This window comes from Tetrao urogallus (genome assembly GCF_951394365.1).
Source record: "Tetrao urogallus genome assembly, chromosome: 15".
In the NCBI taxonomy this organism is placed as follows: Eukaryota; Metazoa; Chordata; class Aves; order Galliformes; family Phasianidae; genus Tetrao; species Tetrao urogallus.
In genome coordinates this window covers 13,286,121-13,301,906 of record NC_136828.1, presented here as the reverse complement: position 1 = coordinate 13,301,906, position 15,786 = coordinate 13,286,121, and the positions used below count along the sequence as shown (strand labels likewise).

Genomic DNA, 15,786 nt, shown 5'->3' with positions numbered 1-15,786 from the left:
GAGAGGGAGCGAGCGGAGAGCGCTTCTGCTGCATCACTGGGCGCATTCAAAGGAAGGAGTCAGCGTTTCCTGCACTGCCAAACGTTATGGATGATTTTTTTCCTTCTGTCGCCTTTCCGTACAGGTTTTCTTAATATTCTTCTTTCCCCCCTCCTTCCCGTCATTTTTTGAACGATGATGATTTAATCGCAGCCAGCCTCAGACGCCGGTTTCTCCTTCAGAACCAGCTCTCTCTATTTGTTGTGATCCCCGTAATAAAAAGCAAGAGAAACCGCGAACAGATGGCTCTAGATATCGCAATGCCGCTGGCTTTGTTTTCCTATTGATTTTAAAGGCTCCTTTTTCCCATTTTTTTTTCCCCGATTTTTTTTTTTTCCCTCCCCCCCTCCCAAGTTCTTGATGATACTGAGAAATGAGGACCTATCGCTTTTAGCCTGTTTCTGTCGCGGCGCCTATGGAGATAACTTTATTGACTTGATCGTTCGCTGCCCGACCCGCCAGCAGAGCGCCGGAGCCCCGGGGGGGGCGGAAGACCCGCGCCCGCTGCCGGCCGACCCCGCCGCCTCCCCTCCTTCCCTCCCCCGCTAATTCATCAGCCGCTCCCGGCCATGAAAATGCTCCTGGTCCGCAAGTTCCGGGTGCTGATCCTCATGGTGTTCCTCGTCGCCTGCACCATGCACATTATGATCGACCTGCTGCCTCGCCTGGAGCGCCGCGGAGCCGAGAACCGCCCGGGCTGCTCCTGCCCTCCGCCCGCCGCGCCGCCCCGCGCCGCCCCGCGCTGGCCCAGCAAACACACGCTGCGGATCCTGCAGGACTTCAGCGCCGAGCCGGCCTCCAACCTCTCCTCGCAATCGCGGGAGGCGGCGGAGCGGGCGGCGGGCGGCGGAGGGGACGCGGCGGCGGCGGCGGCGGCGGGCGGGGAGGGGGGGGCGGCGGGGCGGCCTCGGCGGCTCATCGCTCCCGGAGCCCCGCGCCCGCCGCCCCCCGCCCATGCCGCGCCGCTGGCCGCCCTCTTCCAGCACCCGCTGTACCGCGCCGCCCTGCCCCCGCTGGCCGACGGCGACCTCCTCTTCAATGTCAACAGCGACATCAGGTTCAACCCTCGGGCGGCCGAGCAGAGCGAGTGGTGAGGATCGGGGCGGGGGGGGAGAGGACGGGGGGCGCGGGGTCGGGGCGGAACGCGGCGCGGTGCTGCCCTGCGGCGCGGCCTTTTTGAGGGGGTGTTCCCGAAGAATTGGTGTCACGGCTCGGGGTTAAAGGGAGGGATTCGGGTGTCGGGGGGGCGAGAAAGGGAGCGGAACCGTCTGCAGGCGTCAGCGGTTGTTTTCCTTCCAAATTTGCCCTGAAATACGGGACGTAACGCAGCAGTGCCGGGAGCATAGGGTCCCCAGGATGCTGCCCGCAGCTGCAGCCAAAGGCAGATGCTAGTGGAAAAGCAGTGCGAGGCCGGGCTCAGGGACAGCACGACCCCCCTGCCCCACACCTTCTCATGTGCAGGGGCTGAGCAGTTCGTCCTGCCACCAGCAGCCACACTTTTCTCCAAAGTGAGGTCTAATGTCACAAAGTTCTGCCTTTGGGCTTTGATCGGAGCTCCAGTTTTCACCCTCAGTTAATTCCTGGTGTCCTGGCACCTCAGCAGCTCTCCAGCCTTCAGAGCGCTCCATTGCCTCTGCAAATGGTTTGTTGGCTGGTGAGAAACGCTGGGAAATCTCAATGAGTGAGAAATCCAAAGGCTTGTCTAATCCAACAGCACCCTCTTCCAAACACGCTGACATTGTAGTGTTTAAACAGCTGCATTGTACCGTGCAAAAGCTCTGTGAAGCCACGGAGCAGCCAGCGGGATCTGAACATTCAGAGGGAGAGGATAAATATCTCTGATTTCTATCCCCTGCACGTGTCAGCAGTCCGGGCCCTTCTGCTTAACAGAAGAGGCTGTGGGGAAAACCTGACAAAGTTCTGGTTTCCCTGAGAAAAAAAGAAAAACAGCCACAAATGTCAGAACATCGAATGATGGCTAAAAGCATGGGGGACCTTTGGGTGGGAGAAATGTAGCTGTGTCCCATAGGTGGAAGGTGAAGCTGACCCTGATGGCCACAACACAGCTGCTGCTGTGTGTTTGCCCCCCAAGTTCCCCCAGCACACATGAAATGTAGCACTCACGTGTCATTCTCACAGTCCTTTTCTGTATCAGTATGGTGCTGCTAAGGAAGGGGTGACCTACCCCAAGTTAGTTGCTCTTTAGCAGCAGGCTCAGTTGAGCTGGTTTCTTCTTATTCTTCCTGATTAAAAGGAAGGAATGGGAACATTGGGTCCGACAGGTCAGGTTTCTGCTGAACCTACTTCCAGCCCCAGCTCTGTTAAATAAAACTTGAGGATGATGCTTTCCTTTGGGTCCAACTTGTAAGAGATGTTTGTAACATAATGCAATCTAAACACAACATTGCAGCTCCACATTTCAGCTGTGTGAGGGCCTCTGTGAGTGCTCAGTTATGTCACTGTCAGTTTTGCTCCTGACTTGCATGGGCTTCAAATCAGGCATGAAGAGTGGAGGTGCCAATCTGGCTTCCCCCACCCTCAGGGCTCTCCCTCCCCAGCCCCATTTCTTGGTGCCTGCTACAAACTGTAACGTTATTTCTTTCTCCTCATTAATGGCTTTTTTTTTTTTTCCCCCCTCTTTCCCATGTTTGTTTTTGGTGGTAGGCATAATGAAGGGAATGAAGAGTTTTTGCCAACTGGAGAAACCTCCATAGACTCCTACCCAAACTGGTTAAAATTCCACATTGGCATCAACCGGTACGAGCTCTATTCCAGGCATAACCCTGCAATCGAGGCTTTGCTACAAGACCTGGTCTCCCAGAAGATCACCAGTGTTGGTACGTTTGGGCATTAATGGCTTTTATGGCTATTTGCTTGTAGTTCAGATCTCGCTGCTGTTTGAATATTAATGGCTGTTTTGCACGACTTCTCTCTGTGCCTACAACATTGCTTTCTGACTTCTGGGCTCATTTTCCTTGTTAAACATAAGGAGATATTGCCAGCTCTGTATCACCTGAATAATTGAAAAGTCTGCCAGGAAGGCAAGCCCCATTCATTTCTGATGTCCTCCGGTTATCAGGCTGAAAGCGCCCTGTTCAAAAAAAAAGGAAGAAAAGGTTAATGAAAAAATCACAGCCAAAAGCAGATAGCATCCTGCCTGAGCAAAGCATCTGCTGCTTGCTGGTCATTATTTCAGGCTGCGTCTGGAGGGAGGGGAGCAGCAATGAGCCACAGCCCTGCAGCCATGCAGGGAGCATCGAGCGCGGGGGGCTCGGAGGGGCTGCATCCCCCTGGGCACAGCTCAGCTCTGCTTGTTCCACTCAGAAGTCCACAACAGGGATGTGCTCCTGTCAGCCTTTGGCTCTGGTTAAACAAGGTGACAGAGTTTGTTGTTGTTTTTTTTTTTCTCGGGGGCTGTTTAATGACAGCATGTGTCTCTTCGAATTTAGCTGCAGAGCTGCACAGGGAGCGAAAAAAACCCGCAGTCTGAATGAAAGCCTTGCGCTGCTAAACAAGCACAGCCCGTGGGCTGCAGGGGCAGAGCTGCACAACCACCGGCCTCCGAGAAAATGGAGAGCCTTGTGCTGACCACAGAGCTGCTAAGTCTGTTTCAGGGGCATGAAATAGCAGCTCTGTAAAAGTGCTGATTGCACGGAGCCATTGCGGGATGAGGTCACCAGGTCTTTAACCCCGCGAGGCAAGAATTCCCCTGGCTTCAGCAGGAAATGGTCCCTGCAAGAATAGCACCCATAGGCCTATGGCTGACATTTCCATCATGTGAATCCCAGCGGCTGCTGAGCAGAACTAAGGGAGCTCCTCAGTCACCAGGAATGGGCTGAGCACAGATAGCCGGGGTGGGGGAAAGGCGGGATGCCCTGGGAAATCAGGTGCAAGCACGGCTGTGCCCTGGCTGAGTGCATGGCTGGGAGCTCTGCTCTGAGCTCTGTGGAGTGGAAGCCTGCTGCTGCAGTGCATAGTGCCCAGCTGCTGCCCTGCAGGTGGGGGGACAGGGACTGGGGGACAGCTGGGCTCGAGAAAGAGGACAAACACAGGCTCGTTCTCTGCCCCTGCAGCTCTGGATTGGAATGATTAATTAAGGAGCACAGGTGTGATGGCTAAGCTGTGCATTCTCCCATCTCTGGCTCAGAGATGGCACTGCAGGCAGCAGCACACTGCCAGTGCTTTGCCCTGCATGCACACAGTGATTCCTGCGGTAGCAGTGATGTGTGAGCAGAGTCTGAGCCAGCTTTTTTCAGCATTAGCATTGCTCTGTGAGTGCATCCTTTGGCAAAGAAGAAGTGCTCTGCCCTTCCCTGCCCCGAGCAGTGAGCAGGCTGTGCCCGGGTTCTTGCAGGGGGGATGCTCAGCCAAACTGCCCTCTGGCTCAGCTGCTGAGGTTCACACAAAACACATCAGCCCCAGTCATGGTTTGGACTGAGTGGCTGCTGAGTGTCCCTTCTGCAGAGCAGTGAGATGGTTAAGGTTGATGTAGGGATGCTCAAGAAGGGAGATGGGAAGGAGAAATAATAGGTTAGCGCTCACTCTTTGCTCAATTTGAGCTTCTGGGCATGTTGCTTAACCTCTCTATGCTTCAGTTAACCTAGCAGCAGCATTGTTATAATAAAAAATAGGAGTGAAATCCTGACAGTGGTGACGTAAGTGGAAGTTTTGTCATTGGCTTCCCTGAGGCCATGATTTCACCAATGCGTCGTAAGGATGTGTCATGAGGTTTTCATTAATTATGGTTTCGATAGAGCTTTGAGATCCATGTGGAGAAAAGGCCAGAGCCCGCAGAGGAGGACTGATGATTAACAGCCATTTCCTATGGGACTGTCTCTTTGCTAATGTTTGAACAAGTTGGGGCCTCTTGTGCCCCTACATGAAAGCACAGAACTGTGGTTTCTATCAGCGATGCAGTATTATTTCCATAAGCTGAAATATGAAGTACATTTGATAGAAGTATCAGTCACTGTGGGAACTGGGCAGCAATCCCAACCTAACACTGAGCTGAGAGGGGGAAGAAGACTTCTGCCTCTGCCAAGCTCAAGAAGCCAGATAGAATGGAGCTGGGAGCTTCCATAGCCTCTGTGGGGCTTCGGGGCTCTCGGTCGGGTTGCAAAGCAAGAAGAGCATCTTGCTAATATACTTCTTTTAATCCATCTTTTATTTCCCGTCGCAAATTCTTTGGATGTTTAAAAATATGTTTTAAAATAACATCTGCCATTTTTCAGCTTTACTGCAGAGCCACAGCAGGGATTCAAAAGCATGTAAGCTGATTAATAAAGAGTAATATATTTGACCAAAGGACATTTATAGGACTTTCACAGTCTTTTGAATATTCCTCCATATTTTCCAATTGGACTGTGCTTTTCTTTATCCTCTTTGCTCTCTGTTCATTTTTTTTTTTTATTTTCTGAGGCAGCAGCAAAGATTCCAGGTTAGAAGTAAAAATAAATGGGACTCTTTGTAGCACCCAATCTTCAGGCTCCTTTTTGTAAGTAGGACAATTAAATACCCAGGCTTACATGCATTAGATGAAACGGGATATTGCTCTATCCAGTCTTTTCCCAGCGTTCAGATTGTGGCTCTAATAGAACTAGGTGATTTGCCGTGTGGGTTTTTGATACCTCCAGTAATTGGATCCGAACTGCAGCTGAACTGCTTTCTTCACCACATCGCACTTTCCCTGCTCCCTTTGCATTATTTATGGAGGAGAGTGGTGACCAGATTGATCCTGCCCCATCTATCAGCACTGCTCACACGGCTCCGTAATGTGCAGCGTTGTTTTAAAATGAAAACGGTGACAGAAGCAATTCCCAAGAGCAGGGAGCACCAAGGTGACATTTTCTTGATGTTAAAGTTTAAATGGAACAAAAGCATGGATGGGAAGGAGAGCGTCGCATTCAGCTCCCACAGTGACACCTAGAGCTGGCCTTGAAAAGGACAAGGTTACCCAGAGCTTTGAAGCTGAGGATGTGTTCTGTGCCCTGCATCAACAGATACAGCTCCTACTCATTCTGAGCAGCATAAAGGGATAGCTCTTAATTTGATTTAACTCAGTGAAAATTTCCCCCTGCCATAAATAGGAGCCTGGAGAGAATTGTTTTCCACTGAGCACCAAATTCCAATTTGCAGAGGAAGCACACGCACAGGCAACTGCGTGCTTCCTTTGCCTTTCAGAACTGTTTATTGCACGCATCAATAATAGCCATGCTTATTAGATATTCTCTTGCATATTTACAAAACGGCTGTGCATAATTGTGCGGTGCTGTCAGCAGTTTAACAACAAATACAGCATGGTGCATTGTAGATCTTCATCTCTCACGTGTTCCTGTCCCAGAGAGCTGTGCTGAAGGACTGTGGTTGAGCAGAACAGGCTTGGGTGATCTCTGGGTTGAGTGAGTTGGGTTTGAGTTTTTGATTCTTTACATTCTCTGGCTGGAAAGATTTGGAAGCATAGCTGACTGGTTCATTTCTGAACCTGCAGTGCCTTCAGTTTGTGCAGGCAGTGAGAGGCAGTAAGCATGAGGTTGCTCATGCAGTGAAGGAGTGCTGCAATTCAGCAAGGTGGACTCTGTTTCAACTCAGGAAAAAGAAAAGAAAAAAGACAGTAGGCAGTAAATACTAAACCTAAACTCTGGCGCTGAAGGAAATTATAAAAATCTCATCAAAGGAAAGGGAAAAGTGCTGCTGAAAACGTAATGCAATGTAGCACCATTGATTTACTGTATAAGGAAACAGTGAATCAGCCAAGAGTCAACAGATTGATTAAATGTACAATTCCAGATGAAAAGAAAGGACTTACAGTGTACAACAAAGCCACTGAATGGTTTCACAGATCTCTTCCCTGTCAGAAATCTTTACTATCTTGACTAAAGCAAGAAAGGTCTTTAAAAACAAGTTAGCAGGATTGGCTGATCAAGAACAAATTAAGAGATGATGATGGTTTGAACTCGATTTGAAATCTATTCTGTGCAGCTTGTGTGGGGCCATGTCTTTAGCCTGGGGCAGAATACTGCTTGTTAAAGCCAGTCATAGAGTCATAGAATCACAGAATGGTTTGGGTTGGAAGGGACCTTTAAGACCATCTAGCTCCAACCCCGTGCTATAGGCAGGGACACTTCCCGCTAGATCAGTCAACACGTTCATGCTAGATTTAAGCTTGATCTATAAAATAGGATCTGAATGGATCTGAACATCTATTTCAGACATCTGCTCATCTTTTTGACTTTGACTTTGGCTTTGACTGGATCGTGTTGCTCAGGCATTAGCACTGCATAAATAACCAAAACAAAGTGTTCAGAGTTCCTTTTGGAGCTCTCACTTTCCATCAGAAGACCATAATAGGCAAGAGTTATCATGCAGCAAAACTGAACTGGAAATCCAGATCAATTCCTTTTGGGTCAAATCACACTGGCCATCATTGGATCCCTACCGAGTCTGTACTAGATGATTTAGAAGAGGGAGATAGAAACCATGTAGCATATAGGTGTAAAAACAGGCTTGAAAGATGATAGGCAGTGTATCTTTTACACTGGTGGTATCTGTGGATCAGGAGGGGAATTCGTTGGGAAGTCTTGTATTGATGAGTTTTCAGGAGGAGGAGGAGGGGACAGCATGGAAGAATAGCAGACATGGCGTGTAGCTATGTCAAAAAACTCATTAGGTGCAAATACTGAAGGCATTTTTAGAGGCATGATTCAAAGTCCATCATAGAAAACAGAAAGAATCTCTCTGATTTCACTGATTTTGGACGGACTCTCCAGGAGAAGGATATCTCAGGGGATTTTTTGCAAAGCCTCCTAAACTTGGGAAGATTTCTAATCACGACCAAAAGATCTTGCCCTGGGTTAAGAGGAAAGTTTAATGCTGCATTCCCTTTCTTTCTATTTTGGGGAAAAAGAAAGATTTTTAATTGCCTGGAGGTAAAATAGCAACGGTTCTATTGGGATTTGGTTTGAACACTGTGCCAGTACGTTCAGATGCTGCAGAAGAGGGAATTTGAAGTATTCCTTTTCCAGAGCTGCTCTTGTTACAGCATCTTCAGAAACCTTAAAAAAAAAACAAACATGAAATCAGAGTTTGACTAGAGGCTCCCTTTGGAATCAGAACAGCATGACATTGTGAGACCTTTTAAAAATTATATAAGCTTGCTGATCATAGACAAGACAGATTGCAATGGCGTAGCATCTTCCAGTTTCTTGAAAAATTGTGTATTCCGCTCCAGGGAATTATAAATTCTTCAGGAACGTTCTTAATGGGCAGTAGGTGACAGCACAAGGACATCTGCAGATAAGCAAACACTGTTTGTCCAGGATAAGTTCCTGGAAGATGACGTGGCTACTGCTGTTTGCCTGGGATGACCAAAGGGATGTATTTAACTGAGGTTTGAGCAGGAAAGAAACACAGCTTAGAAAAGGAGAGAGAAGCCAGTAGTCTACTGTAACAGTAAGGGTCAAGGAATGTAATCAGGCCTGGGAGTCCTGGTGAGTCATCTCCAGTGAGACCTGCTCTTCTCCAATTGCCACCCCCATGATTTGGGCACCTTCCTCAGGCTCTGCTCCCCATTCTACTTCATTTAGAGATGCATTAAGGATCTTATGGGGTTCAGCAGGATAGTCTGGGCTCAGCACCGTGTGTTTCCCTCTCTTTAGGGAGGGAACATTAGGTGTTAGACTTGCTGCATATCTTTGAATCTCCTCTGGCCTGTCCAATGACTAGCTGAAGTGGGAATGTCTGGAGCCTAGAGAACATGGAGGGCAGCCAACATGGAGCTCATGTGGCATTGGCCGCAGTGCCTTTGGCTGCCAGCATACTTTCTCACAAGGCCCCATGCAACGCTGCTCCCATTGATGTCACCCTCTGTTTTGGAAGGGCCCAAAGTTTTCTCCTGGCAGCAGCAGTGGGAGAGCATCCCAGCCAAACTTCAGTTGGGTCGAGGCTACTATTGCAACCAATTAAGACAATACAAAGGATGGATCTAAGAAGACCAAGAGATGCTTTTGTCTTACTTCAGCTCAGTTCTTTCTGACAGGAAACCAGGCCTCTGTGTCTCATGGAAGAATTATGCTGAATTGTTAATCTTCTTCATACATTCCCCCTTCTCGGTGATGACACACTCTCTGTTGAGTTCAGCTGCTAACAAAATCATTATCTGTCGAGTGGCTTCAATTTGCTGAGAAACCAGTCAGCTTAATCCATCTGATGCTTTGTGCTTAGAAATAGGCATGCTGGAACATCCTTTTTTTCTTCTTTGCATTTCTGTGGTTTCCCAAAGCCTTGGCTTCCCAGCTGTACCTCAAAATAGGCTCTGTCCTTCCCACTTCTGTGATGGGCTTACAGGATATTTGCTGTATTTTGGACTTATATGGCACAAGGAGGAGAGGGAGCCAGAGTCTAAGCCCTAAGCTATTCATAATTCAACCAAAAAGCATACATTATGTAAATTTTAAAGAAAAAAACATGCAGTTTTCGTTTGTTGCAATCAGTTTGCAACCAGCTGTATTGAGATTGGTGAGCTAGGGAGGTTTATACCTGGCAGAAGGGACCAAGTTCTGCCCTTTGATCCCAAGATACATTGCTGACCTAACTGAAGGCATCCCACATGAATAGGGTTGCAATTACAGGTTATGCCTTAAAAAGGCAGGCAAACTCTGCTCCTTTGGCAGCAGCTGGGCTGGGATGTTCATGGAACGGTGGGGGGTCTGTGTGGGTCTTTGTAGGCATGAGGCAAGGGCAGCTCCAGCTGCCTGCCCGCTATCCAAAGCAAGAAGAACCATTTCCAGAGTGCATGGCTGAGCTGTGATGTTCCTGGGGCAGCACGTGTATGGTTTGGGTGGATGTTTGCTGTTCCTCATTGCCTTCAGGCTCTGGGCTTGGTAGAAAAAAATGCCTATATCCTTCCTTCAGGTGCAGATCAACTGACATGCTTTGCACAAGAGAGAGAATTTGGTACATGAAAACCACATGCTTCTGCTTTACCTGTTCAGTGCAAGTTATTTAATGCCCTTTAATTGCTAATTATTTATTTGTTCCTTTGGGATTGACTGGTAATGCAAGAGAGGGCAGGGGTCAGCAAAACAGCAAGGCAGGAGGGATTTTTGTTCTAAGGGAAGTGTAATCACACTGACCAGATTTACACAGCATTTTGTTGCAAAAACATGGATTACAAGGGCTGAAAGAGAGCTGTTGACCTACCAGTAATATGGCGTGGAGAGGAGCAATTAAAAAGGTTGTGCAGCTAGTGGCATTGCTTAGAGAAAGAGGATGTGCAGGTTATGTGGGTTGAACAAGAGTAGCTCAAAGCCAAAACTGACGGAGCGAGGTAACCTGACATTCGTAGCGTTCTGCAGCCGACACAGGTTTTTTCAGAACTGCAAAGAAAGGGATTGATGATGTGATCATTTGTGGGAAGCGTTTTGAAAGGACTGACTCATCCCCACAGATAGGGCTGTGGTGGCTCTCCCAGCACAGGAGTGAGTGAAAGAGTTAGAGCATGGGTTATTTCATTTCTTCAGAGCAGTTTTGATTGAGATGGTGAAAAAGCAGCTGGTTTGCCAAAGCGTATGTTTACCTTTTTCAGTAAACTTTTCACCAAGTAAAATGCATTTTAGGAACTCTTACATCAAAATAAAAAAGGCTCTGACTTTAAAAACACTGTAATCTGGCTGTTAACATGATATTGTTCAAGTTGTACAGATTGGTATGAACGAATGTCAGTCTTAAATTCCCATGAGCTCCCAGCTGGGATGTGAATTCAGTGTCTGAGCTGTTGGCCCCATGTGCATGGAGTGGACTGCAGCCCCTGCCCTCCCCACACAGCCAGTGACCCTCTGCACACCTCTGCTGTCCTCTGCAACCACCGTGGGGTCTCCTGAAAGTTAGTGGATAATTCTGGATAAATCTCCATTGTGCAGAAAGGAGGTGGATTTACATACTGCTCAGCAGCAATGATTAAAATCGCAGCAGAGATCAGAGGCTGCTCCAGTATCTGCTCATACTTTTAATTAAGCAGATGTCTGCTGCGCATCGGACCGTAATCCCAGCTACAGCTGGCTTTGAAACCATCCTATCTGCCTTCCCAGTATGTACCTCTTGTTAGCAAGAAGTCCCAAAGTAGTTGAAGATGGAGAAAACAGGACTCCAGTGAGCTGTTCCCATATCTGCTCCTCGGTCAGGGTGCTTAGAGCCCACCATGGTTCTACAGTGACCAGCTGAAGAACACAAAGACGTGTCAGAGAGTACCATCCATTTTTAGTCCTGGCCAGCAGCACCAGGCTCTCCCCTGTTCTGCAACCACTGAATAATCTGTTATCCAGTTAGGATTGCCCTGCTTAGTGCTCAGATGCCGCAGTGCTGCGTTTGGTACAGAGCAGAGGTGTGTGCTTTCATTTCAAGGAAGCTGAATGTAAGTAGATCCATATGAAGCATTTTAAAGGGGTTTTGCTTTTTCCCACAGCAATGAAGTCAGGAGGCACCCAGCTGAAGCTGATCATGACGTTCCAGAATTATGGACAAGCACTGTTCAAGCCAATGAAGTAAGTGAAATACCGTCTGGCTGCATTGTATAGCCTGTTGCCTAATTCAAAGCCATTAGGAATTTGGTCAGTATTGCTCGAGGCTGGTGGGGCTGATTGGCTAGGCTGGCTGCTCAGTGTAGGGCTGTAGGGTGTATGGTAACCTTGCCCTGCCAGGCTGGGCTTCGGAGCTTATATTTCAGACGCATTTTAGTTTTCTCAGGAGTGTTACTCATTCTGATCTCTGTGGAATCTCCCATCATAAATATAGGGTGTTCTCAGTGTTTCTTTTTTATGTAAATGTATTCTGCAGGTCTGAGCTTTATCTAATGTCAGTTCTCCTCTGGAATATGACCACATGTGGGAGATGGCTCCAAATAGTTTTGGGAAGACCTGAATAGTATTTGTCTGATTAATTACAGTTCAATCCACTGGTTGTCTGTATTGAAGAGCTGAGTTAGTCATTTGACTGTGGCAATGCTGACTGTGAAATGTGTTCATTTGAGTGTGATGCTACAAGGTAATAGATCTGGAGACAGGGGGAAGGGCTGGGATGAGGCAGTGATGATTTGCACCTGCATCAAGCTGGCCAGATCCCACTGAGATCACAGAGGTTATTCAGGCATAAAGAAGAAGTAAAAGAGTTCCAAAGCCTGACCTCTGTGTTTGTGTTGTAATAAGGAAAATGACTGTGCTTGCTGTAGATGGCTTAGCAAAGACTCTGGGTGTTGCAAAATGTTTAATGAAGCTACTCAATATCTGTGTCAAGGGTACCACTGGAATAATAAATTCATTTCCTTCTTTTGTTCCCACTGAGGAGAAGATACATTAATTATCTCTAGGATGCCCATAAAGGAGTAAAGCAGTTCAGAATGAGTGGTTTGGAATACATACTGGCACTGTGTTATGGCTCTAGTGGGGAACATGGCTCGTGGGGTAAGCTGCTGGCTGGGGGCTGAGATAAATTCCCAGTTTTACTGCAGATTTTGCTGTAGACTGACCTCAGACAAGTACAGACTTCACTTGATCTTATTTGACTGCCAGAAGGGACAAATAATTGGTTCCTGCTTCCTTCAACTCAAGCCTGAGCAGGAGCTCACCTTGTGTGCGTTTATCCTGGGGTTTACATGGAAATCCTTTGAGTTTCCAGGCACAAGGATATTGCGCAAAAGCAAGATGCCTCCATGTTATTGCCCACATTACACACAAATTTCTCCATGTGTCTGGTGGGTCCCTAATTCATGGGAAGAGTTCAGAGAAATCAGAGATATCAGATCAAAGGGAAAGTGCTATCTGAGAGTATCTACTCCAACATTTTCCCTTTCTCTTTCTGCCTCTGCTCTGAATCCTCAGGTCATCAGATCATCAGTCCATGGGTCCAACCCCTACATTTGCAAGTTTGGTGCATTTGAGCACAATTCCTATTTGTTTCCCATCCTCCATGGCAAACCAAGAACTGGGCACATCTAGGGAGCCTTTAAGAACAAGGAAGAATCATGGTTGTGCAGTTGGCTTTTTACATAGGGTGTGTTTTGTTTCTTCTCCATTTGCTGAGATGCAGATAATTTCAATCTCTATCTTTGGTATGACATTGTAATTTTGGGAATGCTAATGAGGTTAAATCAAAAGTTTACTGCTTCTACCCTGCCTTGGCAAGATGATGGATGACAATAGATGTATAGCCACTTTCCTGTACAGAAGCAATTACTACCATCCACCAGCACAACAACAAAAGATGATGATGTCTTAATCATTCCCTTTGCTTAAAGTGAAGGGCAGCAATATCTTATTTCCTCCCTGATCTCTGCATTAAATACACATCTGGAAAAAGCAGCTTTAGAACATTCAGCATCTGTGTTCCCAGGCACCACACCTTACAGCAGTAATGCTGCTTTGTGTTGATCATTGCCAAGCACATTAGTGATTTTGAATAAGAATGTTTGCAAGCATTTGTCTTCATTCTGGTAACAGTGAGCAGGGAGCCAGATGCTCGCCTAGTGTAAATCTTCTGAGCTCCTTTGGCATCTGGTCCCATTGGCCTCTTTCACTAACTTACAGAAATGTTTGTAGCATCATTTCTTGATATGGAAATAAGCAGCCCAGAACTGAAAACAAGCAAGCAAACAAAAAAGTCAGGCTTTTAAAGCAATGAGACTTCTTGTAGGACCTTACTGAGCACACAAACAGTTTCTGGTGCTCCTTCTTTTCTGCAAGGTGCCCCCTTGATCCAGGCTTCACACAGCTGGCTGTGCCTTCCCAGTGCAGCACACCAGGGGCAACTGACAAATCAGGGCCATATCTCCTAAATATACTCTTGTCACAGCACTGATGGTGTGAAGGGTGTTTAAAAAAATAAATTAATTAGAGAAGCATGAAACCTCACCTTCTGAGATTAGCTGGTCGATGGATGCACTTGAGAGCCAGGAGGTTCCCACGCAGTACATCCTGTGTGTTTCAGTTGTCACTGTGCAGTCAGCTCCATGGCTTTTTGTAGTAGCAGAAATTATGTTTTTCTCTCTCTGGAGCTGATAAGGCCCTTCATACAAGCAATCTTCACAAATCCCAGGTAATACCCTTGTTAAATAGCATGAAGTGCCCAGATGCAAATGAAAAACCGGAGCCTGAGTTCATCACCTCAGTGCAGTAGAGGAGGCAGTAAGAGTTACATTTCCTTACTGAGCTGAACTGCATTACTGATTTTGAGAGAACAGAGCTGGCATCAGTAGTATTTCAAGCTTGAACACATCGGAAATTGATAGTCCTGCATTTCTCACCCTGCCTGGAATCTGAAGTTCTGATAGCTGAATGTTGTGAGGTCCACAGAGGGTACTATGCAGGGTGGGCCGGTTTGCTTGGTTTTGATTCGTTCGAACTACTTGGAAAACTGGTTTTGCTACAGATAGCTGCACTTGGCATCCCCTGAACTGAGCTAATGCCTTTTTGAGGAGGATACCTGCACAGCAAGGAGACGAGGGAACCCTTCGCAATCACAGCCAGGTATCTGCTCATGAAAGGAGAGGTGTCCATCCTTCAGCAATGCTTTCTGTAGGAGAGCCACAGCACAATGTCCTCCCTGGGAAGCCTCTTGGAACGTGCAGAACTCGTAGAACTTGTTCTGCCCTGTCCCAGCCCCCTAGTTCCACGTTGCATTCATCCAGAGAGTAAGCCAGCTCTGGAAACACCCAGGCAGGCTTTGGAAATGGGAGAAGCAGAATCTGCCTTTGGCACTTCTGTGCTCAGTGCTTGCTGTGCTTGGTGTTAACTGACAGCTCTTCATCTGGTCATCGATTCAGGGTAGTGGAGCAGATGAGAGGCGGGGAGCTTAGCAGTCAGAGAAATGTGATAGTGGTAAATAAAGCCCCATCAGCTGCAATTATTTTATTTATCTGTGGCTCTGCATCTTCATTGCTGAAATAATTGCCCATAAAGGATTGCAGAGGAAGCCAAATCTATTTATAAATCCTATGGCCCACTGTAGATCCCTTTGCTAGTTCCAAATGCATCATAGAAAAAGTGAATATTTGCTAAAACTCCAGGGAAGATTTAATGTATTTGCAATGTATCTTACAGCTAATGTGTAGTTTTATTTAGCTCGTAACACTTCGATCATACAAAATTATTACCAGATGGGACAGGAAAAAAATAGCAGCCTCCTCTTCTCCCATGATTAGCGTGTCTAAATTCATTAGCATTGTAGAGCATAAAAAAAATTATTTATATGATTGCTGATAACTGCAGTCACAGCTTTCTGCATGACTTAGCAGGTAAGGATGGTGTAGAGCCATAAATTCCAAAGGGTTTTGGCTTATTTGTCCAAAAAGAACACGTGCTTTATATTTTTATTTGGTTTCCTTTTGTTCTGTGAGCTGGTGGAGTTAAACAGCTGGCTCAGCAACAAAGCCAACACACTGTTTTTTTTTCCCCAATGCTTTATTCTTGAGGAGGGAGATCCTGCGCCAGCGGTCAGCGTCGGGACTCCTCTCAGTGCCAGGATTTTGAGAGAGGTTTTTACAGTTCCTTATGGAGAAGCCAAATAGAATCGAAAAGCAAATGGTATCTTGTGATAGGAATTGTGAGCAAAGTGTCGGACAGTCTGTGTTTAGCAATGGCATTTCTCACTGCCAGTTGTATGGACTGCTTTGTACGAATATGTAGGAATGGTTTTCATTAGGAAATCTTTGAGGTTCATTTGTTCTATTGAAGAAACACTACTGTATCGTGTGAATCCACT

The 15,786-nt window shown here is 47.0% G+C and overlaps 1 protein-coding gene across 1 annotated transcript in view; it reads left to right on the top strand.

Moving 5' to 3' along the window:
* Nucleotides 1-608: 608 nt before the first annotated feature.
* FAM20C (FAM20C golgi associated secretory pathway kinase) overlaps nt 609-15,786 on the top strand; it is a gene marked incomplete at both ends in the record, with an annotated part of 53,323 nt that continues 38,145 nt past the window's right edge. The window contains 3 exons of the mRNA XM_079542886.1: nt 609-1,129; nt 2,704-2,876; nt 11,498-11,576. Of these exons, the coding sequence (XP_079399012.1) occupies nt 609-1,129; nt 2,704-2,876; nt 11,498-11,576 (773 nt within the window). The remainder of the gene's footprint in view (nt 1,130-2,703; nt 2,877-11,497; nt 11,577-15,786) is intronic.